A 27,634-nucleotide genomic window follows, 5' to 3' on the forward strand; every position below is an offset into this window, starting at 1 on the left:
CTCAAAATGGATTAAAGACCTAAATATAAGACTGGATACTAAAAAACTCCTAGAGAAAAACATAGGTGGAACATTCTTTGACATAAACTGCAGCACTATTTTTTGTACCCATCTCCAAGAATAATGGATATAAAAGCAAAAATAAACACATGGGACCTAACTAAACTTAAAAGCTTTTGCATAGCAAGGGAAACTATAAACAAAATGAAAATACAGCGACGGAATGGGAGAAAATGCTTGCAAATGATGTGACTGACAGGGGATTAATTTCCAAAATATACAAACAGTTCATATAGTTTAATATTAAAAAAAAACCCAAACAACTCAATCAAAAAAGGGCAGAAAACATAAGCATTTCTCTAATGAAGACATACACATGGCCAATAGGCACATGATAAATGCTTAGTATTGCTAATTATTAGACAAATGTAAATCAAAACCACAATGAGGTATCACTTCACACCGGTCAGAATAGCCATCAATAAAAAGTCTACAAACAATAAATGCTGGAAAGGGTGTGGAGAAAAAGGAACCCTCCTACACTGTTGGTGGTAATGTAATTTGGTGCAGCCACTATGGAAAACAGTATGGAGATTCCTTAAAAAACTAAAAATAGACTTACCATATGATCTAGCAACCCCACTCCTGGGCATGTATCTGGAGAAAACTCTAATTCAAAAAGACACATGCACTCCAATGTTTATAGCAGCACTATTTATAATCACCAAGACATGGAAGCAACCTAAATGTCTATTAACAGATGACTGGATAAAGAAGAGTAATATTCCATTTTATATATATATATATATGTATAGACGTGAAATGAAATAATGCCATTTGCAGCAAAATGGGTTGACCTAGAGATTACCACACTCAATGAAGTCAGTCAAAGACAAAGACAAATATCATATGATACCACTTATATGTAGAATCTTTAAAAAAATGACACAAGTGAACTAATTTACAAAACAGGAACAGGCTCATAGACATAGAAAACAAAGTTATCGTTACCAAAGTAGGACGGGGGGAAGGATAAATTAGGAGTTTGGGATTAGCAGATACAAACTATTATACACAAAACAGATAAACAACAAAGATCTACTGCATAGCACAGGGAACCATATTCAATATCTTGTAACAATCTATAATGGAAAAGAATCTGAAAAATAATATATATGTATATATATACATATACATGTATGTATAATTGAATCATGCTGTACATCAGAAACTAACACAACATTGTGAATCAACTATATGTCAATAAAGTTTTTTTAAAAAAATTTAAAAAGTTGCAGAAGAATATATATATATGCATTTTATACATATAATATATATAAAATTTTAAAATAACTTTAAAGTGTTTTTTATATATTGTGGTATGTATATTATATATGTATATATACATACAGCTAGAGAGACAGAGACAGAGAAACAGAGAGAGAGAGCAAAGAAAGAGAAGATACATGAGAATTATAAATACCATATTCAAACAACAAAATGGTGGATATCTGAGGGGGTAATATGGGCACAGATGTTCATAATAGTAGTCTAACTTTTTGTATGTTAAAACAAAAAAATTCATTTTGTAGACTTTAATGAAAAATTCCGGGGTGGGGGGGCATTCAAAGGAGATAATCTTTACATCTTTATGGATAATACAACAGAATAAAATTTCCATTACACAAAACTGTTTTCCTTCAAAGACCTTCTGCACTACCAGGCATCAGGTCTTCACTTTTTTTTTTTAAAGCCTTTTATTTTGGAGAATTTCAAACATGTAAAAAATGTAGAGAGATTAGTATATTAAACCCCCATGTACTGGGATTTCTTCTTCTCGTCAAAATGGAATAACAGGGATTAGATTTATCCTCTAGCCTGAAACAACTGAAAATAAACTGAAACAACAGTTTCAAGATGTTGGACGTCAGGCAATGAAGGACAGTGATCGCTGAGAAAAGAGGAACAAATGAGGTGAGCCTGATTGCCCCAGCTTTGTCTGGAGTAGGGAGGGGAACCCAATGAACATTGTTGCTTATCGTGGTAACAGCAACAGGGGTGACCTGTTCTTCAGGGGCCAAATGAACAATTAAAGAACACACACCATTCAGAATTGTTCCTCTTGTGTGGATGGGCAGAAAGGTTCTAATTTAGAGGCAAGCAGAGGTCAGGAGCAAGTTTCGGTCATGAATGATGGGAGATGAAGCTTTCCACCCCATTAACAAAAACTAAAAGTGGTTCTCTCCCCCTGCTATCCCCTCTGTCCATGCTTAAGCTGCTGGGAAGAACAGATAAGAAACATCAAAGGATACATAAAGCAAAATTTGAAAGCATTATAAAACCACCATGATGATTCTCTATGCCTGCTGCCTATGAAGTTCTCTTATAACAAATAAAACAACACTTTAAGAAAAGGCTGTGTTGAAAAGAATGGGTAATCATAAATTAAAGTGTTCAGATTTCTTTACACCATTGCTTATATAACGGGGGACAGAAAACATTGGTATTAAAATGCCTTTTGCTGCTTAAGGAAATCAAATCTCTACAACAGCCTGGGCTATGAGCCTGTTTACAGGTACAGTCCTTAGCTTCATGCTTAATTTGTAGACTCACATTTTTCTCCTATTTCTAGACAATCCTATGGGAGTCTTATCCCTAATGTACTTCTTTTTTGTGTCACCTTAAAGTCTTTCTAATACTATTTTGTGACATGTGGTATCACTTACTAAGCCAGGAGCTTGGAGGGATGCAAATTTCAATCAGACACAGATCTTTATCTCAAAGAATAGAGAGGGAGAAATAAGGCAAGTACATAAATAACTCTAATAAAAATGTACAACAGGAAGTACTATAGGAAAGTACTTTCAGAAAGTACTTTTAGATTTATAAGAGATCTTAATGGTCACATTTTCTTACTTCCTCACTTTACAAATGAAACTAAAAGAAAAAAGCTTGAATGACTCATTCTCTGAAGTACAATCTACTCATGTTAGGCATCATGATGGTCTGGGAAGAACAGTGAATTTAAGATGAAACAATATAGGAATGATTTTGGATCTCAGCTAGTAAGCTCTCATAAAGGACAACTGATCAAATTTTCTTGAGCTTCGTTTTCTCAACCATAGTGCCAGGAAAATAATGCTTGCCTGTTAGGATTGAGGTAAAGATCAAATGAGATAATGAAAAGGCTTTATAAGTTATGAGGCAATATAAAAATGTAAAATAGTACTACAATTAATTAACTGCAGAACTGGAAACAGAACTCAAATCTCCTAACTTTGAGAACTTTGTCCATCATACATTAATGTGAAATACTCTCCATGACTCTCAAGAATATGATTTAGCAATTCATCTTCTTGAACAGAGTAGAACATAATTATCAAGCATACGTATGCTGTTTACGTGAGTTGTATGACCATTCTTCAGCTGTTCGAGTTATATACTAAAAAATAAAACAGATGCTCTTGCTATGAAAATTTCTTGGTTAATTCTCACAATGACATAGGATAAGAATTTTGTCCAACATTTCTCAATACCATGCTGTATTTTCAGCCTGTTTATTCTGGCTTCTTCTTTAGAAGCAGTGTTAGGGCTGAATAAAAGTTGAGCAATTAAAAAGAAAAATTAACATCAGAAACTGTGTAGATCAGGTTAGTGAAGACATCCTTAGTTAGGTACTTTAAAAGACGTTAAGCAATAACATCATTAGGGTATTGTGTTACTTTTTTGATCTGCTAAAAAGTTAAGTGATATAATCGGTTTTATATTTTTGAATTTTCTTTCCAGTTGCTGCAGGTAGCAATAAAACTAAGAAATAGGCTAACTATAAAAGCTTTGTCCTCTTCCTCAACTCATTACAGACTCCTCCCTCTTTGGGATGGGTGAGAAAAGAGGGAACTAAGTTTATTTTTATACATATTACTGTATGTTTTAAGAAAGGTATTCAAGAGGTGGTATGCTGTAGTGAAAAGAACATGAAATTTGGACTCTGAGGTCATGGGTTTCAGTTTTCTGTCTGGCTCTTGAGACTTGAATCAAGTTAACTTTCTAACCTTGGTTTCTTTATTTGTAAAAGATGAAAACTAATACAACCTACCCTACGGATTATCAGAGGAATTATACGATATCCTCCAAATAACTAAATGTCAGCTAAGAAGATGCATATTATCTTAGGAAGAGAAAATAAAATTAAAATAATTTTAAAAATAAGGCACATATAAAGTTATGAAATTTAGATGGAGTTAGCAATGGCATTAATTTATAAAATATATGCTATAGCCCTAAACACTTGCTATAATTGTGCCACAAATTTGAGTCTGAACTTCCTAGCTGTTGCCTCAAAGAGGGAAATGTGGCAAGCCTGCAAACCAAAAGCATCCATCCATAAGGTTAAAAACCAATTAGTAGTTTTGTGATTCCTCAAACACTTAAACATACAACTACCATATGATCTGAAATTCCTAGGTACATACCTAAGATAATTGAAAACAGGTATTCAAACAGATACTTGTACACCAATGTTCACAGTGACATTATTCACAATAACCAAAAGGTGGAAACAACCAAAATTTCCATCAGTGGATGAAAAGACAAACAAAACATGGTATATCCAAAATATGAAATATTATTCAGCCATAAAAAGAAATGAAGTACTGATACCTGCCACATCCTGAAGAACCTCAAAATGCTAAGTGAAAGGAGCCAAACACAAAAGGTCACATTATTATATGCTTCCATTTGTATGAAATATCCAGAATAGTTAAATCCATAGAGACAGAAAGCAGATTAGGTCCAGGGGCTGGAGAGGGGAAGAAACAGGGAATGCCGGCGTCATGGGTATGGAGTCTCCCTTGACAGTGTTGAAAATGTTTTGGTACCAGGTAGAGGTGGTGGTTGTAGAACTTTGAAAATGTACGAAATGCCACTAATTGTACTCTTCTGAAAGGTTATTTTTATGTTATGTGAATTTCACTTCAATAAAAAAAGAAGAATAAATAAATAAATAAAACAAAACAAAGTGAAACCAATCTGAAACCAAAACAAATGAGTTGTCCAAAAAAGTGCACCATTTCTAATACTGAGACCAGAAAGGACATTCTCTAAGGAAACAACCCTTACTAATATCTTTATTTGAACATAATGCTCAGAGTCATATCATTCTTTAGAAGGTCCTTTCATATAAGCTGATGTCATGACTAAAGGGCAATATGGCAAAAGGTATTTTACTAGGAACCAGAGGGAGTATGGTGTTAGTAATGTGCCCCAAGCTACACTTTTTTTCTGACTGGCAAGCTTAAGGCAGAGATAAATTAAAAATATCTAGAGGAAGAGATCCTATCCTTCTGTAATCCTTCCTAAATGCTTCCCTTAGTTAAAATTTTGGAAGCTGTAGAGCAGGAGTGAGTTTGAGATTGCATTCCCTGTAGAGAATGTGGTACAGTTTGCTAATTTAGAGCCTCGTGCTTTACAAGTTAGGCAATCTGGAAGCAGGAGTAAGGTCCATTGGTAAATGAGGAGAATGCTGGAAGTGAGTACTTAGTGACAGTGCTGAGACAGTGAAGGTTCTCCTGAGAAAGTATCATATCTGCTCAAACACTCTAATAAAGGGCAATTATAGCTCCACATAGTTTCATGCAATAAATCATGCCCTCAGTATCTTCAAGGAGGGAAGTTTTCTTAAAAGCTCTTCGCAAAGTATAAAGTTTATACTAAGTGTTGTTTTCATTGTTATGGATAACTGGCTATAACACCTAACATGTAATCAACATAGTTGAACAGGATTTTCACTTACAGTATTCATTCATCCTTCTTAACAGACACTATTGAATATTAATTTTGTGCCCAAGGAGGAACATTATCAACATTTTAGAAAAGAATAAATTGAGGTTCTAAGAACCTAAGATTTCCCCCTAAGTCATGTAACTTGGAGACTCCAGAACTTTGCTTCCTAGTTCAATCCAAAACTTTCTGCTCACAAAGGCTGAAATGACCAAGGACTATGGTTGCCAAAGCCCTTCATCTTTATTAACTATTAAATGTGATTATTAATGCCTTGGGCAAAGGTTTACCATTTCTATTTCTGTCTGTGCAGTGGCATTTTCTTTAACTGCTGTTACATGGAATTCTCTCTCGGGGCCATGTTCCCAAACACACACACAATGCTTGTACATTATTGGCTAACATTTATTCAGTGCACACTGTGTGTTGGGTGTGGTATGAAGAATTATGCAGACATACTCTTATTTAATCCTTAAAATAGCCTTCTGAGGAAGGTTTATCATCTTTCATTTGTTTACACAGAAACTAAGGCTCAGAAAGATTAAAGCTCAAAGTCAAAGGCAGAAAATATAAATGGTCTGACAATCCTTATAGGATATTTAAAGGTTTCTGCAAATCAGAGGCTGAACCAACATATGTCTATGATTCTTACCTGAAGAGCCAGCAGCGTGTGGAACAAATGTTGAAAGTAAGTGACAGGCTGGGTCCATATCCAATTTTGCTTAACTTCAAACTCACAGCTTAACTACTCTGCTATACTGAGACACAGGTCTAGTATGCTTGTAATCATTTGATTCCCCACCCAGGCAATTATGGTAATAAATTTTGAGTCATTATCATCATAGTGGCTAAATTTTACTATGCCACCCTCTCTTGTAAGTACTTAATAGTCATAGAATTCAGAGACATTTGTAGATTTTAAAGTCTCCTGATAAACAATGAGGAAGTGTGCCTCCACGTAAGAGTGTTTTTGAGACGATATAAGCTTTTGTTCAGAAAAGCCAAAAATTCAGGTTACTGTGTATTATTCTGCTGTTGGAGTCAGGATGTTGAAAAGCCAGTATCTATGCTTTTAATTAACACACTTTTCTGTTCAGATGTGTATACTGTAATATGTTAAAATAATTCATTCCACAAAAATTATCATAGTGTGCCAGGTGCTGCTGTGTAGCTGCTAGGGTTTAAGTACTCATGAAGCGTCATTTCTGCCAGGGTTGGAGGAAAAGGGAAGCGATCTTTACCAAGTTGGGCAAATTTCATCTCTCTGGGATTCATTTCCTATTCTGTAAATGAGAGGGTTGGATATCCAGGTTTTAACTGTTTCTGTGTTTTTGACTGTATGTGAAGGTTTCTCCTCCTCATCTGCCACTACTCCCATGTCAAAATACTCATCTCACACTATGCCAGCTTTGCGATTTATTAATTAGTTCAACAAATGTTTATTGAACTTCTAGTGTCAGGCACTACAGGTGTGAAGCAAAGTTCCTCTGCTCATAAAGCTTACAATTCAAAGGGATAAGACAATAAATAAATAAATAAACAAAAACAATTTTGAAAACAAACTCATAAAAATAATAATTAACAACAAATAACTATAGGTTGGAAAGGTGCTAGCAAGGAAATAAGTGGGATAGCATGTTCTCTTTTCTTCAGTCATAAAATGAAGCAAGTGACAGGCTCTTTCAATTCCAAAAATGACGACCTATCGAGGTTACCTGATTTTAAAATGGGAAAAATTTATAATACCTCACAACCAACTAGGAAATGAATAGCCATTACTCTGGAAGAAAATTGTATTGGGGCTGGCTTACTCTGTATCTTTTCCTTGGAATCGAAGAGGAGAGGCTTCTCAAAACGAGCAGTGAGAAACACTTCTTTTGGGGGCGGCGGCGGGGGTGGGGGCGGCGGCGGGGGTGGGGGCGGCGGCGGGGGTGGGGGAGGCGGGTAAGTCAAGCGGAAAGACAAAGTGAAAAGAGAACCAGGAGTCAGACAGGGAAGCTGCCAACCGTCTGGCCGGCAAGCTTTTCCTAAGTCTTTAGGCTTTAGGTAGCGGGAATCTGGATGCAAAGAAAACTAAAGCAATGAACTTCGAGGCAGATTTCCCTTCAATTATTACTGCCCGGTGGCAGGAACCTGGGAAGAAGAGGTCAAGGTGTGGTCTGACAAGAGGCAGCTCCCGGGAAAGGCGCTGGGTAGGGTAGGGCGGAGAACAGCGGGAGAAGACGACAGAAAGAGAGGGGAAGAAAGCGCTGGCACCCCGAGGTGAGAGCGCAGAAAAACTCTCCGCCGCGGGAGCCGCGCGCCGCTCAGGTGGCCCTTTCCCGCTCAGGTGAGCTCCTCCCGCGCTTCCCATTGGCCAAGCCGCCGGCGGCGCTGGGAGGGCGACGCAGCCCGGTCTAGTTCAGGGTCTAGGGCGGCGCGTCACTTCCGGTAGCGCGGAGCTTGTAAAACACCCTGGAGAGAAAATGGCGGCGGCAGCGGCTTCGGCGCCTCAGCAGCTCTCGGATGAGGAGCTTTTCTCTCAGCTCCGCCGTTACGGCCTGTCTCCTGGCCCAGTGACGGAGAGCACCCGCCCGGTCTACCTCAAGAAGCTGAAGAAGCTTCGAGAGGAAGAGCAGCAGCAGCACCGGTCCGGGGGCCGCGGCACCAAGACGCGGAACAGTAATGACAATAACACGGCAGCCGCCACGGTCGTCGCCTCGGGACCGGCGGCGGCGGCCGTGGGGATGGGGGTCCGGCCGGTCTCTGGCGACCTCTCCTACTTACGGACTCCTGGGGGCCTGGGCCGGATCTCGGCTTCGGGCCCGGAGAGCCCCTTGGGAGGGCCCGGGGGCTCCTCGGCCGCCCCCACGGCTGGCAGCAAAGTGCTGCTGGGCTTCAGCTCGGACGAGTCGGACGTGGAGGCCAGTCCCCGGGACCAGGCCGGCGGCGGCGGCGGGAGAAAAGACCGGGCTCCGCTCCAGTACCGCGGGCTCAAACCGCCGTCGGCGCCCCTGGCCGCCAGCGAGGTGACTAACAGCCACTCGGCAGAGCGGAGGAAGCCCCACTCGTGGTGGGGGGCCAGGAGGCCGGCGGCTCCGGAGCTGCAGAGCCCGTCGGGGAGAGAAGGGGCGGCGGAGGACGAAGAGCAGGAGGGGGAGGACGGCGAGGACAGGGACCCGGAGGCCGAGGAGCCGCTGTGGTCCGGCCGGACCGTGAATGGCAGTCGACTTCTCCCCTACAGCTGCCGGGAAAACTATTCGGACTCGGAGGAAGAGGAGGACGACGACGTGGCCTCCAGCAGACAGGTATTGAAGGACGACTCCCTTTCCCGGCATCGGCCCAGGCGGGGCCATAGTAAGCCTCTCTCCCCGCTGCCTGCGAAATCGGCCAGCGGCCGGCTGGAGACCTCAGTTCAGGGAGGGGGAGGAATCGCGATGAATGACAGGGCGGCGGCCGCCGGGAGTCTAGACAGGAGCCGAAACCTCGAGGAGTCGGCGGCGGCGGCGGAGCAGGGAGGAGGGTGTGATCAACTGGACTCCGGCCCCATTCCTAGATACCGTGTTAACGCTAAGAAACTGGCCCCTCTCCTGCCGCCGCCGCCGCCGCTCGCCGACATGGACTCAACCTTGGATTCGTCCACAGGCTCCCTTCTTAAAACCAATAATCATATCGGCGGTGGGGCCTTCAGCGTGGACTCCCCCAGGATTTTTTCCAACAGCCTCCCTCCCAGTGCTGCGGTGGCCGCCTCCAGTTCACTCAGGATCAATCACTCCAATCATACGGGCTCCAATCATACCTACCTGAAAAACACCTACAGCAAACCGAAGCTTTCCGAGCCTGAGGAGGAACTTCTCCAGCAATTTAAACGGGAGGAGGTGTCCCCTACAGGGGGTTTCAGTGCCCACTACTTGTCGATGTTTCTCTTAACTGCTGCCTGCCTATTTTTCCTCATATTGGGACTGACTTACCTAGGAATGAGAGGGACAGGAGTATCCGAGGATGGAGGACTCGGCAGTAAGTATTAAACCCTTTGGGCAAGGCAACAAAGGGCATGTTGTTAGTGGTGGGCTCTGACCAGCACTGGGCATTTTACCTGAGGTGATTTCTGTCAGCAAGAGCATGGTTTAATAGTGAAATGCAACAGACTGAGTGCATTTTTGTCATCTTTCTTTAAGAAAGAACACGATTACCATGGTCAGAATGAAAATCCCATGACTACTTTTAAGGTTTTTCTGTATGATATATGTGGGAATTGAAAACATCTTACAAAAAGACAGAGTATTATTACAAGTAAGCCTGTTAAGTAAAATGCATTTATGTGTTTAACTTGAATTTTCTTTTGGCCTTAAATAACCATAGGTGCCGGTGCCAATACAATTACTCGATAGTTTGGGGGTGTTTTGATTGTTCAGGAGCATCGTACATACAGTGGTTTTTTTTTGTTTGTTTGTTTGGTTTTTGTTTTCCCAAATTGAGTTGTGGTTCTAAAAGGCGATGTAATATCTCTTGAAACTCTGGTTAGTTATTTTGTAGTATTAAATATATGTTTAGGTAGTTCCATAATTTCTTTAAAGTTTAAAAAGGATTGATTTCTAAGCCCAAAGCACCTCCCCTCCCACTAGTGAAAAAAGTTATGGTAGTGCAGTACAGTAGTTTGCAGTCAGATTAATCTGAATTGGTTTCCAGGCCCTACCTTTTAACTTGCTAAATGGCTGTAGGCAGGTGTGTTCATTCATTCATTAAGCCAGCATCAATTTATGTGCTGAGCACTCAGTATACAGTAGTGATAAGTCAAAGTATCCCTGTCCTTCAACATAGGAAGAAGGTGAATACTGATCACTCTATGTTCTGTGAAGGAAATAAGCTTGGAGTAATTGGTGTACTCTGTTTTAGAGATGATGAGAGTAGGTACTATTTGAGGTGAGACTTGAAGAAGGAGAAACCCGTGTAGGAGTCAGGAGAGCATTCGGGGCAGAGATTAGAGGAGGAAAGGCCTTGAGTTGAGCAAGAGCCTTCTGTAGGTTAGTGTCCCTTGAGCAAGGGGGAATGAGCCAGAGTTTGAGCTTCCGTTGCATAATCTGTGAAACGATGCAAATCTTGATTACAATGATGCCTGGGAAGGTTAAAAGAGAGAAAGTAAATTTAGTGCATGATGGCCTGCTGAATACATAATTTCTCAATGTTAGGTCCTTTCCCTCACCCCTTGAAACTTCCTACCCTTTTCACCTAACATAAATTCAGTGTATCATGATTTGTAAAATTGACTTACTGTTAATAGTTGTATTTCAGACTAGTGAAAGATAGCAGACTTAAAGCATAGGAGCGAAAGTAGTCTAAGCTTTGGTTTGGTTATAGCCAATTCTAAGATAGTCAAATAATTGATTATAACATTCCTTAACTAAAGGGATTAGAAGAGGACTGAAATCCAGCACTCAGTTTAATCGGTACCCTGGTTGCAAGAGTGATATATTGTGTCCTGCCTCAGATATTTGAGAGAGAAAAGAAATAAGGTCACATAAGAAGTTAAATTAGTAAAAGTTCGGGTAAATGATATTACCTATGAGCAGTACCTGTCTGCATGTTTGTTTCTTTAACAGAATTTGGCTGTTCTGTGAACTGGCCCTTTTCTAAGAACTAAATGCTTTACAAATATAATCTCACTGAATCTGCCCAACAACTCACAGAGGCCAGTGGTGTTATCGTCACTTTATAGACAAAGACAGTGAGACTCAAGAAAGTTAAGAAATGTATCCACAGTTGAACAGCTATTGAGTAACAGGACTAAAATTTGGTTTCAGATTTTTTTCAGTGAAAAAGCCCATTCTACTTTGGATATTGTTTGTAGAGAATTTTCTAAAAGGATACTTCTATTAGGATTAAGAAAATTATTAGTTACTTGGTAGAATTACATACAGAATTACTGATATGCATAATTCTCAACTAAGATGACCTGTCACATCTTTCTTGTCACTATTAAGATGAATGACTAATATTCTCTTAAGTACTAAAATTTCAAATGCAATAGAAAAGGATTGGATTGCTAGAGCTTTGGTACCCCCCCATGTGGAAGGAAGGAAATTATAAGGTGATCTGCATTTTAATAAATGATAAATATGAGGTAGCCTGGGTGATGGAAAAAATAGTGGCCAAGAGGTAGAGGATATGGGTCCTAGGACTTGTCCAAATGCCTTAGTCAAGTTCCTTAACCTCTCAGCCTCATTCTTATGTATTAAATGGGAGTAATAACTTCTGCTGTCTATGGGGTTGTTGTGAGGATCAAATGAGATAGCTTGTTAAACGTGAAGTGGTATTATTCAAAAGTTTAGATTAAATTTGTCATTTTCCTGGTGAACTACCGTATATATGTAAACAGAGTCGTTTCTGTAAATGATATTTAGTAGTGTATTTCCTACCTCTTCAACATTTAATTTTTATTGAATTATTTAAATACACATTGTAGACATTGATATAGAAATCTGAGTCAAAGTATAATGAATCCTTAAATGTACTAAATGCTTGACCTGCTGTATATCCTGGTGGAAAGAAGTGCTTGTTAGTTCAGTTAGTCTGCACACCTAATGGTGAATAATTTCACTACCTATGTTTATGTATTCTTTGTCATATTATGATGTTTAGCCAGTGCTTAACCACAGGATTCACTGGTCAAATAGTGTGCTTAAAGAAACAGTTTTACTTTGAGTAACAATTTCACTGGAAGATTGTAGGTTATGTGTTAGAGTAAGCCTTAGTAAGCTTTTATTAGTTATTTAAATTGCATATAGCATATAATAGATAAGCCTTTTAAATAGTTCCTAATCATTTGATCTTTGAAAACTTTTCATTGATTCCCTAGTTTTTTTAATTAAATTACCTTTATTAAATTATGTCTTCACTTTCTCATCTATAAAACTAGGGGTTTGGCTTAGATGATCTTTTAAGTTCTTTTCAGCTCTAAGGTTTAAGATTCTAACTTTGAACTGCCCTACCAAAACAACTGAAGGATCAGCCTGCAGTTAGATTCGGTCATGACAACCCACCAAGTAGAAGATAGAGAAGCAGAATAGATTGACTGTCTTAGGCTCATATGATCATTATTTAAAAGGTGTTTTTTCAGTTACAAACATGATTTTTGTAGAAAACTTGAATACAGATCTATGAAGCAAAAAATGAGTAGATATTATATACCTCTCCTCCTAGTCTCACACTTACCCCTGGTATAAATAAGTTCAGATAATAAATCAGAACTTTCTTAATGCTTTTCATGTAAATATATGCATTTATATGTGTGTGTGTGCATATATACATTTTCATTCAACAGTAGAGTGTTTACTATATGCCAGGCACTATTTTAAGTAGTAGAGTTATGTAGTGAACAAGGCAGATGAAATCCTTCTTCTCATGGAGCTTTCATTCTAGGTGGGACAATGGAAAAGTAAACAAATAAGAATTTCAGATAGTGATAGTTGCTAACATAAGGGTAATGATAGTAACTTTGAAGGGCTGAAGTAGAGGGGTATGTAATACTACATACAGGTGGGCAGGTCTCTCTAAAGAAATGATGTTTGAAATGAGGTCTGAATGATTTAAAGAAACTAGCCAATGACAGAGAGAAGAGCATCATAGACAGAAGTAACAGCAAATGTAAAACCTCTGTGGTAAGAAAAAGCTTAACATGTTGAAGCATCAGAATAGAACAGCCAGTGTAGCTGGGCATGGTGAATGAGGGGGAGAATGTCATTCGATGAAGTCAAAAGCAGGCAAGTGCCAGGTCATAAAGGGCCTAAAGACTTTGAAAGCCAAAGAAGGGAGTCTAAATTTTATTTTAAGTGACATCATACTATACATATTCTACAGCTTGATTTTTTCACTCAATATTGTATCTTGAGTAACTTTCTTTATACTAAGTTTAAGTACAAAGGCATAATTTTAAAATCTCACTCTTCTCTGGTCCCTTTCTAATCCTATGCTAAAATAAAATCTCTGCCATCCTGAAAATGTTGTTCTTTAACCCTTTGTTTTCCCCTCTGGCTCTTACTCTCTTCTCAGCCAAGATTAATATCTCTTCCCTCCCCTGCCATTCATTCAACCCTTTTCTAGTTTAGCTTTCTTTACCATCTGATTCTCTGCAACCTCTCTGTTTGTCACCACTTACTCAGTTGCCAAATCCAAGTTCTTCTCACTTCTTTGATACATTCAATCTGTTGACAACTCCCTTCTTCATGAAACTCTCTCCTTTCCAAACTTCTATATCACATCTCTCTCCTAATTTTCTTTTACTTGTCTGCCTGTGCTTTAAATATTGGTGGTCTCTGGATCACCAGTTTCCTTAGGCAGTTTCATCCACTCTCCCAGCTAATACCTCCCAATTTTATATTTTCACCTTGATTTTTCTCTCCTGGGTGCTACACTTAACCATTTATTAGATGGTTTCTTCTGCATGTACCAAAAGTACCAACACCGTCTTTACTTACCAGCTTTCCATCCTTTTACCTTGTTTCTTCTACTCTGTTCCCTGTTTTAGTTAACGGTATTTCCATCAACCCAGAGCTCAAGCTAAAAACCTGGAATTTGCCTAGATTCCTTCCTTTTCTCCATCTTCCTACCAAACTGCAAACCTCAGTCTAACTGGTTACCTAGTCCTATAGTTCTGCCTACTACCTATCTTTTGAATTGATCCATTTCTCTCCATCCCTGCTGCTCTAGGTTAGTCTCTTGCCTGATCTGTTTCAGTGGCCTTCTAACAGTTGTCCTTGCTTCTGGACTGTAGCTCTTTAAGTCCATTTTTCAGTGGCAGAACAATATTTCTAAAATAAAAATGCAATAATTCATCCATGCTTAAAATTACTCAATGGCTTTTTCTTACTTATTGGTTAAAATCTAAACTCCTTGGCTAAACTGTTCATGATTTGAGTGTACCTGCTTTTTTTAGCTCCATTTCCTCCCAGTTCCTTTTATCACAGTTTACTTTCTGGAAAACTGGAACTTTCTGGAACCTTGGTTTTCACTGAATATGTCATGGAATTTTGTGCCTTTATACATATTATTTTGTTCTTTGGGAAGGTTGTTTCCTCTCTGTTAACTGCTATTCATTCTTAGAAGTGTCACCTCTGGCTATCTTCTTTGACTCCCTATCCTCTTTACCCTAGAGTTTGCCCCTTTATTCTCTACTCAAATAAGATCTTATGCATCCTTCACAGCATTTATTTCAGTGCATTATAACTGTGTATGTCCACTGTGCCAGATAGATTACAGCTCCTTGAGGTGATGTTTCTGTAGGAGGAATTGAGTACACTAGTAAGGGCACAGGGTTTTCACTCAGTTCTGCGCATGAGTCCCATTTCTCTCTTGACCATAGGGTCATGAGCCTGGATGACTGAGAGAATAGTGGTACCACTGACAGGAATTAGACATGTTGAAAAAGGATCTATTTTTGGAGAAAGATGATATAGAGAAAATGAGTTTTGGGAGAGCTTATTTTTTGACTTACTCAAGTAGAAATATCCTGTAGGCTATTGTAGTTACATAATTGGATTAAAGATGAGAGACTATTGCTTAACGTGAATGTTTAATGTTTACTAAAGAAATATATAACCTTTTTAATGTTTATTTTTTCTTTTAGTGTGTTTTCTTTTTAAAGGCAGGACAAAGTGTTACAAAGGGTACCACAGATTTTAAAGAAAATATATTTTTACTTTTTCAAGTAATTAGATTAGTCAAAAGGTCCAAATCTTAGTATCTGTAGTGAAATAGGCATAAGGATTTTGAAAAATAGTTTTCATTCTTCAAGACTGAGGGCGAAAAAAATGAGGGCAGTGAGTTGTTGCCCTTGTTCTTGAAGAATGAAAGCTGAATGTGAGGCTTGAAGTTTTTAAAAGTTGACTACTCTGGAAGGAAAAAAAAATCCTAGATCTTTTAAGAATATTCCTGGGAACACCAGGGGTTTGCATATCTCTCCAGTTTGATGATTTAAGAAATTAAAATCTATTTGAAAATGTATTTCATCTAAAAATTATCTCTAGAATAATTTAAAATAAAAATCATCAGAGTGAAAACTTGTGACTTTCCTGTGGAGTCTAGTTTGAGGAAACATATATCATAGATATAAGGGCTTACATCATTAATGAGACAGACCTGGGTTTGAATTTGGGCCCTTCCACTTGTTGCTTTTTTATTAATGGCAAGTTGCTGAACCACTGTAAACCTCAGTATCCTCATGTGTAAAATAGAGTTAAGTGAGAATTAAATAATGCATGTAAAGTGCTTGGTTCAGTACATGACATATAGTAATAATAGTAATAACTCACCATTACATAGCACTTTGTGCCAGGCACTGAGCCTAAACCATTATAATTGTTATGTAATCTTCATGAAGCAGGTATTTATCCCATTTTGTAGATAAAGAAACTGAGACACAGAAATATTATATAACTCGCCCAGGGTTTGTAGCGAGTGAGTGCAGAGGCAGCATTTTGACTCAGTGGCTCTTAGCCACTCTGCTAGGTTGCCTTTTAGTATGTGGTAAGTTCATAGGGACCCTGTATCTGTTCTCTACTATTATTATTATCTAGAAAATTATGAAGGATATGGATGGGTGAAGCAGCTTAATGCATGAAGTCCTAGAAGTGCCAAGGATAATCTGTGAAACCCAAAGACATTAGGGCAAGAAAGTATAAATTTGTGCTCACTCAACAATTAGGAGTCGTGTGAAACTATTTATCTTTACTTGAAGTTTTATATTAGTTCATTGATATGTGAAGAGAGCAATCTGTTACACTATAATACAGATTATAATCTATAATATGTAAAACTATGAAGAATATGATACTATTTCTTGTTTCTAAAAGATTTGCACAGCCTCAAAACTTATGGGGAAAGTGATCTTCTGATTTGTATTACCACTTTAAAACTTACGTTTTCCATCGTTCATTTTCAAGATGTAAAAATCCTTAAAGTATAGTACATTTGTTCTTCTTTTTTTTGCACCTTTTAAATAAACTATGTATTTTCCCTATGCTTATATTTGTTTTTTGGAGAATGAAGCATTCTACAATTTCCAGGATGTTTGAAAAAATTATGATTCCTCAGAAGAGTTAAGAAGTTTTAAAACTAGCTTCTCCTTGCTGATTAATTAATCTATAGTTTTACCCAGCTGAAAAATATTTTACTTAAATAGATGGGACTTCAGTGCAAAGAGGTATTTAATCTAGTTCATAAGTAATTTAAAAATGAAGTTTGCCTTAAACTATTGGAAATCTGTACAATATATAACAAGTAGCAGTAACTTGTTTATGAAAATGTTATTACTAGTGGTATATCTTTGTTCTAATCCTGTATTAATTTATTATATGCTAAACAATGTGACTACTTAATTTGGGAACCCAGCCCAATACTAATTGTATAAATTGTTGTAACAATTACTGTCTCATAACTTTAGATTTTGACTTTCATGCTCAGAATTTATTTTTAACAGATTTTAAAGTGAACCAATAATAGTGTATTTGAATTTTGCTGTTTTAATAATGCATGTTTTAACCTGAATCACACAAGTGATTGTTTAAAAAAAAGTGATCTAATTAATATTCTTTATTAACAGCACTGTCAGAAATAATTTTTAAACAAGAGTTGACCAGGAAGAAAGTGTTTAGGTTTTAATATTTACTTGTCTAACATCTTACAGTTAAATTTTATGTGTTTTACATCATTCCTTTGAAAATATGTTTCTAAGAAAATTAGCTTTTAAAATGATTATAAAAATTTATATTAACAGAAGTAATAATGTCTGAAAATAGGATAACAGGTCTATTGTGTGGAAACCATCAGTATTCCTTTTACAACGTCTTAATTTTTTTCTTTATTTCTAGAGGTATAGAGTTTAAAATTATGCCTCTTGTTTTGCCCGGGTAGCAGAGTTAATTGCTCTGTGCCCATAGATAGCTTTTCACTTAAAATGTTTCTTCCAGACAACTTCATTCATCTTTATAACTATGTTGGTATCAAATGACAAACTAACATTTAGAAACAAGACTCAGGTGCAAAACTCTGCAGGAGGTTTGTTGAGCTGTTCTGAACTGATAAGTATGCACTAACAGTTGCTCTCCTGCTCTGAATATTCATGAATAGAAAAAAAATCCTTTAGGATCATTGGACATTTTAACACATAGCAGAACATCAGTTTTGTTTTGCTTTAGAGACCCCTTTTATAGGTATATATGTACAAAAGGAATTTGCTGATTGTGACTAATTACTGAAAGTACTTTATACTTATAAAGGAAGTTTTGCTCTGTAGGAATTTCCCTGGGTATAATTTTTTAAACTTAAATATAAAGAAGGCCATTGAAATTAATTAGGAGGGGGGAAATCTTAGAATATCTGTTTCTTCTAGTCCCTAGGCTATGGTTTAGAATCTTGGTCAGCCTTATTAATGATTTCCTGTATTTAGTAGGATACCTCCTGTGGTTATCATAATGCTTTCTTGTTTGATTTAGTTCACTTGAAGAAACATTTATTAAGTTTCTCCTGTTCATTCATCCATTCACTCACTTACTCATTAATTATTTATTGAGCAACTACTATGTGATAGCAGAAGATGAGTATGTACTTTCTAGAACTATAGGAGTGGATACTCTCCCCCCAGCATACTGCCTCCCTTCCCTTCACATTGTGGTGGCATTCTCTTTTTTCCTAAATATTTGTGCACTAGTTAGTCTTTGGAATTGAGATTTGGTTGCTGTACAGCATTTTCTCATATTTGTATATTGTGACTTGGGAAACATGACTTTAAAAATTAGTTTCTGCAGATTTGAATATGTCCTATGATAAAGTTAACCACAGTGTATACTCTAAACAGAAGAAATAGTTTCATTTCTTACAGGATTTTAGAAGTAATTTAAAAAGTAAAAAAAGGAAGAGACATGAAGAATGAATTTGCCAAAAATGAAAATGTTATCAGTTTGAAATGTTTATGATTATGGTTCAGGATGTTCTAGAAATGTGCTTATGCTTATGACAAAAAGTCTTAACTTTGTTTTTTAAAAAATGCAATCTTAAAATGTCCCTTCTTTCAGATTCTAAAGCCTTAAGCGATAAAGGCATTTATTGAGAATTTTCTGTGTGAGAAAATGTCCCTCTTTCAGATTCTAAAGCCTTAAACGATAAAGGCATTTATTGAGAATTTTCCTTGTGTGAGCACTTTATCTTAATCTTCATGAGGGAAACTACTAATACTATTACCATGAGAAAACTGAAATATAGAGGAAATAAGGTTAGGAGTGACTTGTCTAACATCTCACAGCTACTAAATTGTTCAGCCAGCATTTGAACCCATGATCTGATGTTAGAGTCCACAGTCTTAGCCCTTGAGCAGCAGTTTTCTTATGTATCTTTTCTCACCTACTAACTTTATTTGGGCAGGTAAGTCACTTATAACCTCTGGACCTTGATTTTTATATCTGTCAAATGAAGGGATAGTAAAATGAACTTTACTTCCAGCCAGTGACTTTTGTAGGGAACTGATGTGATAATGCTGATGGAAATGTTTTGGAGAAATTTGAAGTGATGTATAGTTGTGTATTTTTAATACTATAGGTTAGAATTTCCCAGCTAAGGTAGTCTAATTTAAGCAGCACGTGTTCAGACTATGACATGTCCTGTCAGTAATGTTAATAAGTGATAGAAGAGTTGATTAAATTTATAGTTCTTACCAGTATTTTAAAAACTTTCTCTCAAGCTGTCTGCACAGATAAAAGGAGTCATCTTTTTACATTACCTAATTAGTGTCTTATCTCTAGGCACTGAAAAGAATGTTCTTTTCTTTGCAGTTATATTAATTTAATAGGTTATGAAGCACAATTTGAAAATAGATTTTAACCTCGTTGACCACTACAAAGTAGATTTGCTGATAGGAACATCAGGAATGGGGTACATTGCTTTAATCAAAAGTATAGTACTGAGTTTCAGACAGAAAGACATTTCTTAGGAATGTAGACAGGTCTTAGAGTAAGCTTCTGTTAACATTACCTGAAGAACAGACAGTATGTGCAGCGGGTAGAGAAGGATGGCCTGTCACATGCTGTTCTTCAGCTAGTTTGTAAGATACCATGGGTACTGTTACTGCTAATATGGGAAGATGGGGTGTGTCCCTATGAATAGGACAATATATTAAACAAGGGTAATTAAGAGATTGAGGGGTATAAAAAAATAAAATGAATTTGATAAACATTAAAATCAAGCTACTTAAATTACAAGGAATTTAAAGTGCATTAGGATCTTTAGTCTCCTAGATAATTTGTATAAAGCACATAATGAAATTTTCATCCCATTTTGCGTTTGAAATTGTATCAAAGATGTGATTTTAGATCAGAGCTGTTTGATAGAAACAGAATACAAGCCACATATGTAATTTTAATTTTTCTAGTGGCCACATTAAAATGTAGAAGGAAACAGATGAAATTAACTTTAATAATAGATTGTACTTAATCTAGAATATTATCATTTCAACATAGAATCAGTATAAAAATTGAGATTTTTACTTTTTTTTGTACTAACAGCCTATTTTACACTCACAGTCTGTCTCAGTTCATACTTGCTAAATTTCAACTGCTCAGTGGTCTCCTGTGACTAGTGACTACTATATTAGATAGCACAGGTCTAGACTGTCCTTGAATTATTATTATTATCTGTTGGTTGCATGAGATCTAACAGTTACAAATTTTTGAGTCTTAGAGTATGCCTTGAATTGTGTTCTCTATAATATTTTCAGTGGGAAGAGGGGAAGGGGGAGGGGATTAAGAGTACGAACTATTATGTATAAAATAAGTGTAAGGATATATTGTATAACACAGGAAATAACCAATATTTTATAATAATTACTAGTGGATTATAACCTTTAAAAATGCTGGATCATTGCACACCTGTAACTTACATAATATTATGCATCAACTGTACTTCAATGAAAAAATCCTACTTTATCACTAATATAGTATTGTAAGTTTTAGGTTCTCAGAGCAGTGGATCATGTTTGGTGGGAGTTGGATGAGGAAGAAGCAAGTTAATTATTGGCTCTTCAAGTTTTTTTTATACTTTTCCATCTCTTAATTCCTGTTCTTGTACTGGCCTAAGCTTCCTGCTGTTCTAGTGTGATCTTGATTAAACACCTTAATGCTCAGTACTTAAAATTTTTTTCTTTTTCTTAAAAAATTGAAATATAATTGACATATAGCACTGTATTAGCCTAGGGTATACTACATAATGATTTGATGTATGCATGTTTTGTGAAATGATTACTACAATAAGCTTTGGTAACATCCATCACCATATAGTTACAATTTTTTTTTTCCTGTGATGGGAACTTTTAACATCTCTCTTAGCAACTTTCAGTTATACAGTACAGTATTGTTAACTATAGTTACTATATTGTATATAAGATCCCCAGGACTTATTCATCTTATAACTGGAAGTTTGTACCTTTTGATCACCTTCACTCATTTCACCCACCTCCCTTCTGCCTTTGACAACCACCAGTCAGTTCTCTGTGTCTATGAGTTTTGATTTTTTAAGACTCCACAGACAAATGAGATCATTCAGAATTTGAAATTCTCTTACTTATTTCATGTAGCTTAATGCCCTGTAATAAACAGTAGGTCCATTTATTGGGTGCTTGGCAAGTATAAACATTTAGTCTTAAGCATTTTTTACATAATATGACAAATGGAGAATTTGTAATTGAGGATTAGGCCAATTACTTCTTGCAGGGTTATAGGTCAGAAAGGGGAGTTTCTGAAATTTGTCACTTCAGCTATTTTTGGCTAAATGATAGGGAAACCCATTTGACTGAATTAATTCACAATGTTAATAGAATTCTGGTAATAAAAATTATATGATTTTATGATAAAATTTGATAATGTGACTATCTTTAGTGAGGACTGAGCCAGCATAGAATCAGCTTACCCCAGCCTCTCTAAATTATCCTTCCTTCTTATATGTGTAGTGGTTGGGTTGTCTACATTTTTTGGTTGGAAGTTAGGTCAAGTAGTTCTTAACTTATGGGCTGAGAACATTTTGAGAATTCCACCCGTTACAAGGTATTGTCTGAAGACCTAACAAATGATTTGTACTTCTCACATTGTCCTATTATTTTTCAAATGTATATCAATACTGCTATGATTAGAATACAAAAAAATTATATATTCATGGTAGTGTTTTGTCATATTTTCTTAGTATGTGAATGCTAAAAATACTATTTGGGGATCTGAACATCTTGATACAAATGAAGAGGTCCTTTTGCTTAAAAAGTGGAGAAACATTGCTTAAAGCATGTTTTAAGGAAATTATATATATTGGTTATATTGTAGAATTTGTTTTCAAGACATTCATAGTGACAGGGGACCAGTTGTAATGTTTAAATGACTGGCTGACCAGCCTATCAACTGGTAAAAGCCCTTTAATCTTCTCCAAGATGATTGTACTTTAAATATAAAATCTTTATTAACCCAGGTTCCCTCTCTGATTAGTGAAATTTTGGCAGTCAGTGTAAAATTTGGATATTGTAAAAAGATTTTTGGCAGGGAGCCTTGCTTTGGGGTTTTCCCTTTCATCTCTTCCTAACTCACAGATTTTCTAAGAACTCTTGTCATTTCTTCCCAGTAGCTCCATGGCAGAGGCGAGTGAAGAATGGACTGGTGGTATATTGTGTTATTTTGTAAATTGGGTGCTGTTTATTTTATTCCATGCAAGGACTGGGAAAAGAAGAAAAAGCTAAGATTTGCTAATCTCTTTTCTCTCCAAATTGCTTTGCATAGTCACAAAACATCCCATTTTACATTAGGTTACTAGAATCTCAGAGAGGGTGACTTGCCTAATATCATAAATCATAATGTTGGCACAAGTATTCCTTGCTTCAAAGATTTCTTTTTCATTTTTCCTCACTGCTTTTTAGTGTGAAGAAATATTTTTCATTTATCTAAATGATACAACTTTAGAAGTAAGCATTGTTTAGGAAAATTTGCATTTTATTTAAATTTTAAAAATTTGATCTGTAATTTAAATTTTAAAAATTACAGTAGGTTGATATTAATGTATAAAAGTTATAAATTATATTAATACTGTCATCCAAGAAGGAAAAAGGATAAAGACATCACCCAGTTACTTTGAAAATATTTAGTACTTTAAAAAAACAAGTCTGTTATATTTGAGTTAGAAAATGAGAGAAACTGGAGTGATTTAGTGTCCTTGCCTGAATTTTGTTGTAGGCAGAGTATCAGTCCAAGTACATTTTTAAAAATAGTGAAATATTCTGTTGGGTTGCTTTAGATTGCTTATTTTATTTTTTTAAGCAAACACCTCCTATCTTCTTTAAAATTCTTTTTTGATAATAAATTTTGTAGGGATTATAATGTAGAGTAAAAGATACTGAGGTTCATTAATAACTGTGTAGTGATGAAAAGCCATAGTACAAGTACTGGAGTTAAATAAAAATCCATTCACGTGGTATATGGATTTTGATGTTTAAAAAGCAAGATTAAATAGCCTATATAGTAGATTGTATAATTTAAAAAAAAAAGAAATAGCTTCAAGTAGTAAATCAATATTCTAACAAGTCAGTCTGCTAACTAGAGTAGACATAATATGAATGTAAATAAACATGTTATCTTGGCTTTAATTTACAAGACTTTTTTCTATCAGTTTATTACAGGGTTGTTGCCATACTTTTTTTTTTTTTCTGTCTATTTTTGTTAATAAGTCCTGGTACTGGAGGAAGGGAGTTTACACTGAATGAATAAGAGCAGATAAACTTAAAGGTTTAAATATTTTGCCTCATAAGATCACCTTAGAGTTTGAAAGAGTTTTAGAAGTCTTCAGCTGCTTTGGTCAGTGGGTTTGAGAGAAGATGTTTTAGTTGGGCTCTTTTGGTCATAAAGACAGTCTTAAGAAACTGATGGTTTATTCTGAGACTGTATGTGGACTAGGACTGTAAAGACTTTAGGAATCAACTCAAAGGATTCTGAGTCTCTGCTTGTATGTGTGCCTCTCTTTTGGCACTGTGCTAAATTTTGCATGCATTATTTCACTTGATTCTTGAAACAATCCTGAGAACCAGGTATTTTTATTCTCTGTACATAAGGAAACTGAGGCTTAGGGAAGTTAAGAAACTTGTCCAAAGTTAGTAAGTGGCAGAACCACGATTTGAGTACAGGTAATCTGACTTCTGACATGGGACCTTTGTCCCTATGCTATACTGTCCACATGGTTTTATATCATCTTGTGTATTTGTTTTTGAATTTACTTTGAAATTATCCCCATCACTTCTAAAACAAAAAAGTCTTATATTCCACTAGACCAGGAGTTCTTAACCCTAGTGGTCCATGTATCTTAAAAAAGCCATAAATGGATTCCAGGTGAACAGTAACTCCTTGAAATTCTATGCAAATTTTTGAATGTTGTGTGCATTTTTTTTTTTCTGGGGATAGGGTCCATAGATTTTATCAGTTTCTCGAGGGTCTGTAATGCTCCAGAGTCGTGAGAATCACTGCATTATCAGCTGCACTGGGGAAGGTAATACGAGTTTTCATCTTTGTGTTCCTTCGCTTCTGGTTTTTGATTGCTCAAAAATATTCATTGAACAGAATTTAACAAAAGAGAGATGATATGTGGGAAAAGAAGCTTGATATTAGTCATAATTTGGGAATTTTAAGATGTCTTGAGTGTTTACTAAATGGAAATTAAAGTATCAGTTTTATTTACTTGGTTCAGAAAACTGTTGTTACTGACAGGTTCAAATTTACAGTTCTATTATATAGTAGTTCTATGAAGTTAGGTTTTTGAAGTCAATGCATAAAGCAGAAATTAAGCATGTTCAAAAATGCCATTGAAAAGTCTGTGAGACTTAGAGGCTGCCATGTGGTCTCTTAGAAAGATCAGTTTTTTTCCATCCAGTGCAAGAATAGACTGTTTTAGTACCTGATGGAGCACTGAGGACCATAGTACATCTTTAAACATTAAAATCATACTCAGTGTTTGAAGTATTCATAGTATGAGAGTCACATGAAAACTGAGAGCAGCTGAGGGAATAGCATTGTTATATCTCCCATCTCAGGCTTTGTCCATGGCACGTGCATATTCATTGTAACAGCCAACAGAATGATTGTGGTGAATTGCATGCATTTTTTAAAAAAAGTACTCATTCACACATAGTTGTATACTCTCGCTCTGCTACAAGTGGAAGTTAAATAGATGTTAGGTGAAAATCTGATGATTCCAGTGTATATTGTACTTTCTGTCCATTGTGTTTATGTGGAAGCATGGGTTTTACTCTTAAGGTTTCATATATTATAACCAATAAAAAAGTCATATTTACCCTAGTTTACCACATGTCATAACTGCTTACATTTTGTTTTATCCAAAAAACAAAGTCTTAAGAAACTGAGTCCTTAAATGATGACCTGATGATGACATACTTAGATTCCTCTATTTCCCAAGTGTGTATTTATTTCTGTCTGGTTTCTCCCAGAGCTAAAAGTCAAGATATAACTTTTAAGCATGTATTTCATAAAGTCAATGATGGAGATTTTTTTTAAGCTCCAAATTCAGTGTTTGTTTTGGTTATACGTCAATCTCTATGCTTTGACTATACATAGGGTGCCCTTTTTCCTTTTGTCAGAGCTATGTTCCTTATCCCTACTTGATGAATGGAATGAGAATTATTATCAGTTTTTTTTTTTAGTTCTATTCACCTTTTCATTGGATTGCAGCTTTTCTCTCCAATTTTCTTTTTTTGTTTTCAACTTATTGAGTTATAGTCATTTAACAATGTTGTGTCAAATTCCAGTGTAGAGCACAATTTTTCAGTTATACATGAACGTACATATATTCATTGTCACATTTTTTTCGCTGTGAGCTACCAAAAGATCTTGTATATATGTCCCTGTGCTATACAGTATAATCTTGTTTATCTATTCTACATATGCCTGTCAGTATCTACAAATTTTGAACTCCCAGTCTATCCCTTCCCACCTCCTCCCCTTTGGCAACCACACGTTTGTATTCTATGTCTATGAGTCTGTTTCTGTTTTGTATTTATATTCTTTTTTTAGATTCCTTATATGAGCGATCTCATATGGTATTTTTCTTTCTCTTTCTGGCTTACTTCACTTAGAATGACATCCTCCAGGAACATCCATGTTGCTGCAAATGGCATTACATTGTCGGCTTTTATGGCTGAACAGTATTCCATTGTATAAATATACCACATCTTTCTTTATCCAGTCCTCTGTTAGTGGACATTTAGTCTGTTTCCATGTCTTGGCTATTGTAAATAGTGCTGCTATGAACATTGGGGTACAGGTGCCTTTTTGAAGTAGGGTTCCTTCTGGATATATGCCCAGGAGCGGGATTCCTGGGTCATATGGTAAGTCTATTCCTAGTATTTTGAGGAATCTCCATACTGTTTTCCACAGTGGCTGCACCAAACTGCATTCCCACCAGCAGTGTAGGAGGGTTCCCTTTTCTCCACAGCCTCTCCAGCATTTGTCATTTGTGGACTTTTGAATGACGGCCGTTCTGACTGGTGTGAGGTGATACCTCATTGTAGTTTTGATTTGCATTTCTCTGATAATTAGTGATATTGAGCATTTTTTCATGTGCCTATTGATTATTTGTATTTCTTCCTTATAGAATTGCTTGTTTAGGTCTTCTGCCCATTTTTGAATTGGGTTGATTTTTTTTTCTTAATAAGTCATATGAGCTGCTTTATATTCTGGAGATCAAGCTTTTGTCGGTTTCTTCATTTGCAAAAATTTTCTCCCATTCCATAGGTTGTTGTTTTATTTTACTTATGGTTTCCTTTGCTGTGCAGAACCTTGTAAATTTAATTAGGTCCCATTTGTTTAGTCTTGCTTTTATTTCTGTTGCTTGGGTAGACTGTTCTAGGAGAACATTTTTGGAATGTATGTCAGGTAATGTTTTGCCTATATTTTCTTCTAGGAGGTTTATTGTATCTTGTCTTATGTTTAAGTCTTTGATCCATTTTGAGTTTATTTTTGTGTATGGTGTAAGGGAGTGTTATAGCTTCATCGATTTACATGCTGCTGTCCAGTTTTGCCAACACCATTTGCTGAAGAGGCTGTCTTTATTCCATTGTATATTCTTGCCTTCTTTGTCGAAGATTAGTTGACCAAAAATTTGTGGGTTCATTTCTGGGCTCTCTTCCAATTTGCTTTTTTGCATAAAGTCTCAGTGTCACACAAAACTAAGCTGGTGGTAGTTTTTATCTCTAGTCATTTATAATGTTAAACACAGGCATTGTAATTGAGAATGTTACTAAGTAGAAGACCTCATGTATTTAATAGTGCAGGAAATGCATGTTGCTTTATTGCTTTGTGCTGAAGATAGGTTGTATAGTGTATCACAGATCCCTTTTGGATCTCTAAATTCTCATTTAGCAATATTCTTTCGGGACAGCCTTAGTTAATACAGTTTCCCTTGCATTATTGGCAGTGTAAACCTTGAGGAAGTGTTAAAGCCAGTCTTTAGTGTGTAACAGTTAATGTTTAAAATCTCTTTATATAGTGAGCTGTCACCACGTTTAATAAATTACAGTATTGCATTAGCATAAATTCCTTTGGGTGCCAAGTTATTTGTTGGACAGATGCTTGGTATTATTTATAGGTTTGTAACTAACCTTTGTGGGTTGACTTGCTTTTATTTTTCTATTCATTTGTCACTGAGCAGTAGCATAATTCTTTAACTGGCATATGTGCAACATGGTTTTCAAGGAGAGGTTGTGAAAGTACTGAAAAAGCAGATCACTCAAAGTTTTGGACCTTGAGCAATGTAGTAAGATAAAACTCCCATAATTTAAGTAGATATATTGCTTTGTCCT

The 27,634-nt window shown here is 36.4% G+C and overlaps 1 protein-coding gene and 1 long non-coding RNA gene across 6 annotated transcripts in view; one reads left to right on the forward strand and one right to left on the reverse strand.

The window, feature by feature from the left end:
* LOC140700438 (uncharacterized) overlaps positions 1-7,664 on the reverse strand; it is a 48,410-nt gene extending 40,746 nt beyond the window's left edge. For both annotated transcript variants that reach the window (XR_012078830.1, XR_012078831.1), the window contains exon 1: positions 7,590-7,664. This is a non-coding gene — a long non-coding RNA (uncharacterized lncRNA). The remainder of the gene's footprint in view (positions 1-7,589) is intronic.
* A 511-nt stretch (positions 7,665-8,175) lies between these two features.
* LEMD3 (LEM domain containing 3) overlaps positions 8,176-27,634 on the forward strand; it is a 73,403-nt gene continuing 53,944 nt past the window's right edge. For 3 of the 4 annotated variants that reach the window (XM_072973015.1, XM_072973016.1, XM_072973017.1), the window contains exon 1: positions 8,176-9,774. In XM_072973015.1, coding sequence (XP_072829116.1) covers positions 8,244-9,774 — 1,531 coding nt within the window. In that variant the 5' untranslated portion in view covers positions 8,176-8,243. The remainder of the gene's footprint in view (positions 9,775-27,634) is intronic. The other variant, XM_006205821.4, reaches the window with a different exon arrangement.

The sequence above is a fragment of the Vicugna pacos genome, chromosome 12 (genome assembly GCF_048564905.1).
Source record: "Vicugna pacos chromosome 12, VicPac4, whole genome shotgun sequence".
Taxonomy (NCBI): domain Eukaryota; kingdom Metazoa; phylum Chordata; class Mammalia; order Artiodactyla; family Camelidae; genus Vicugna; species Vicugna pacos.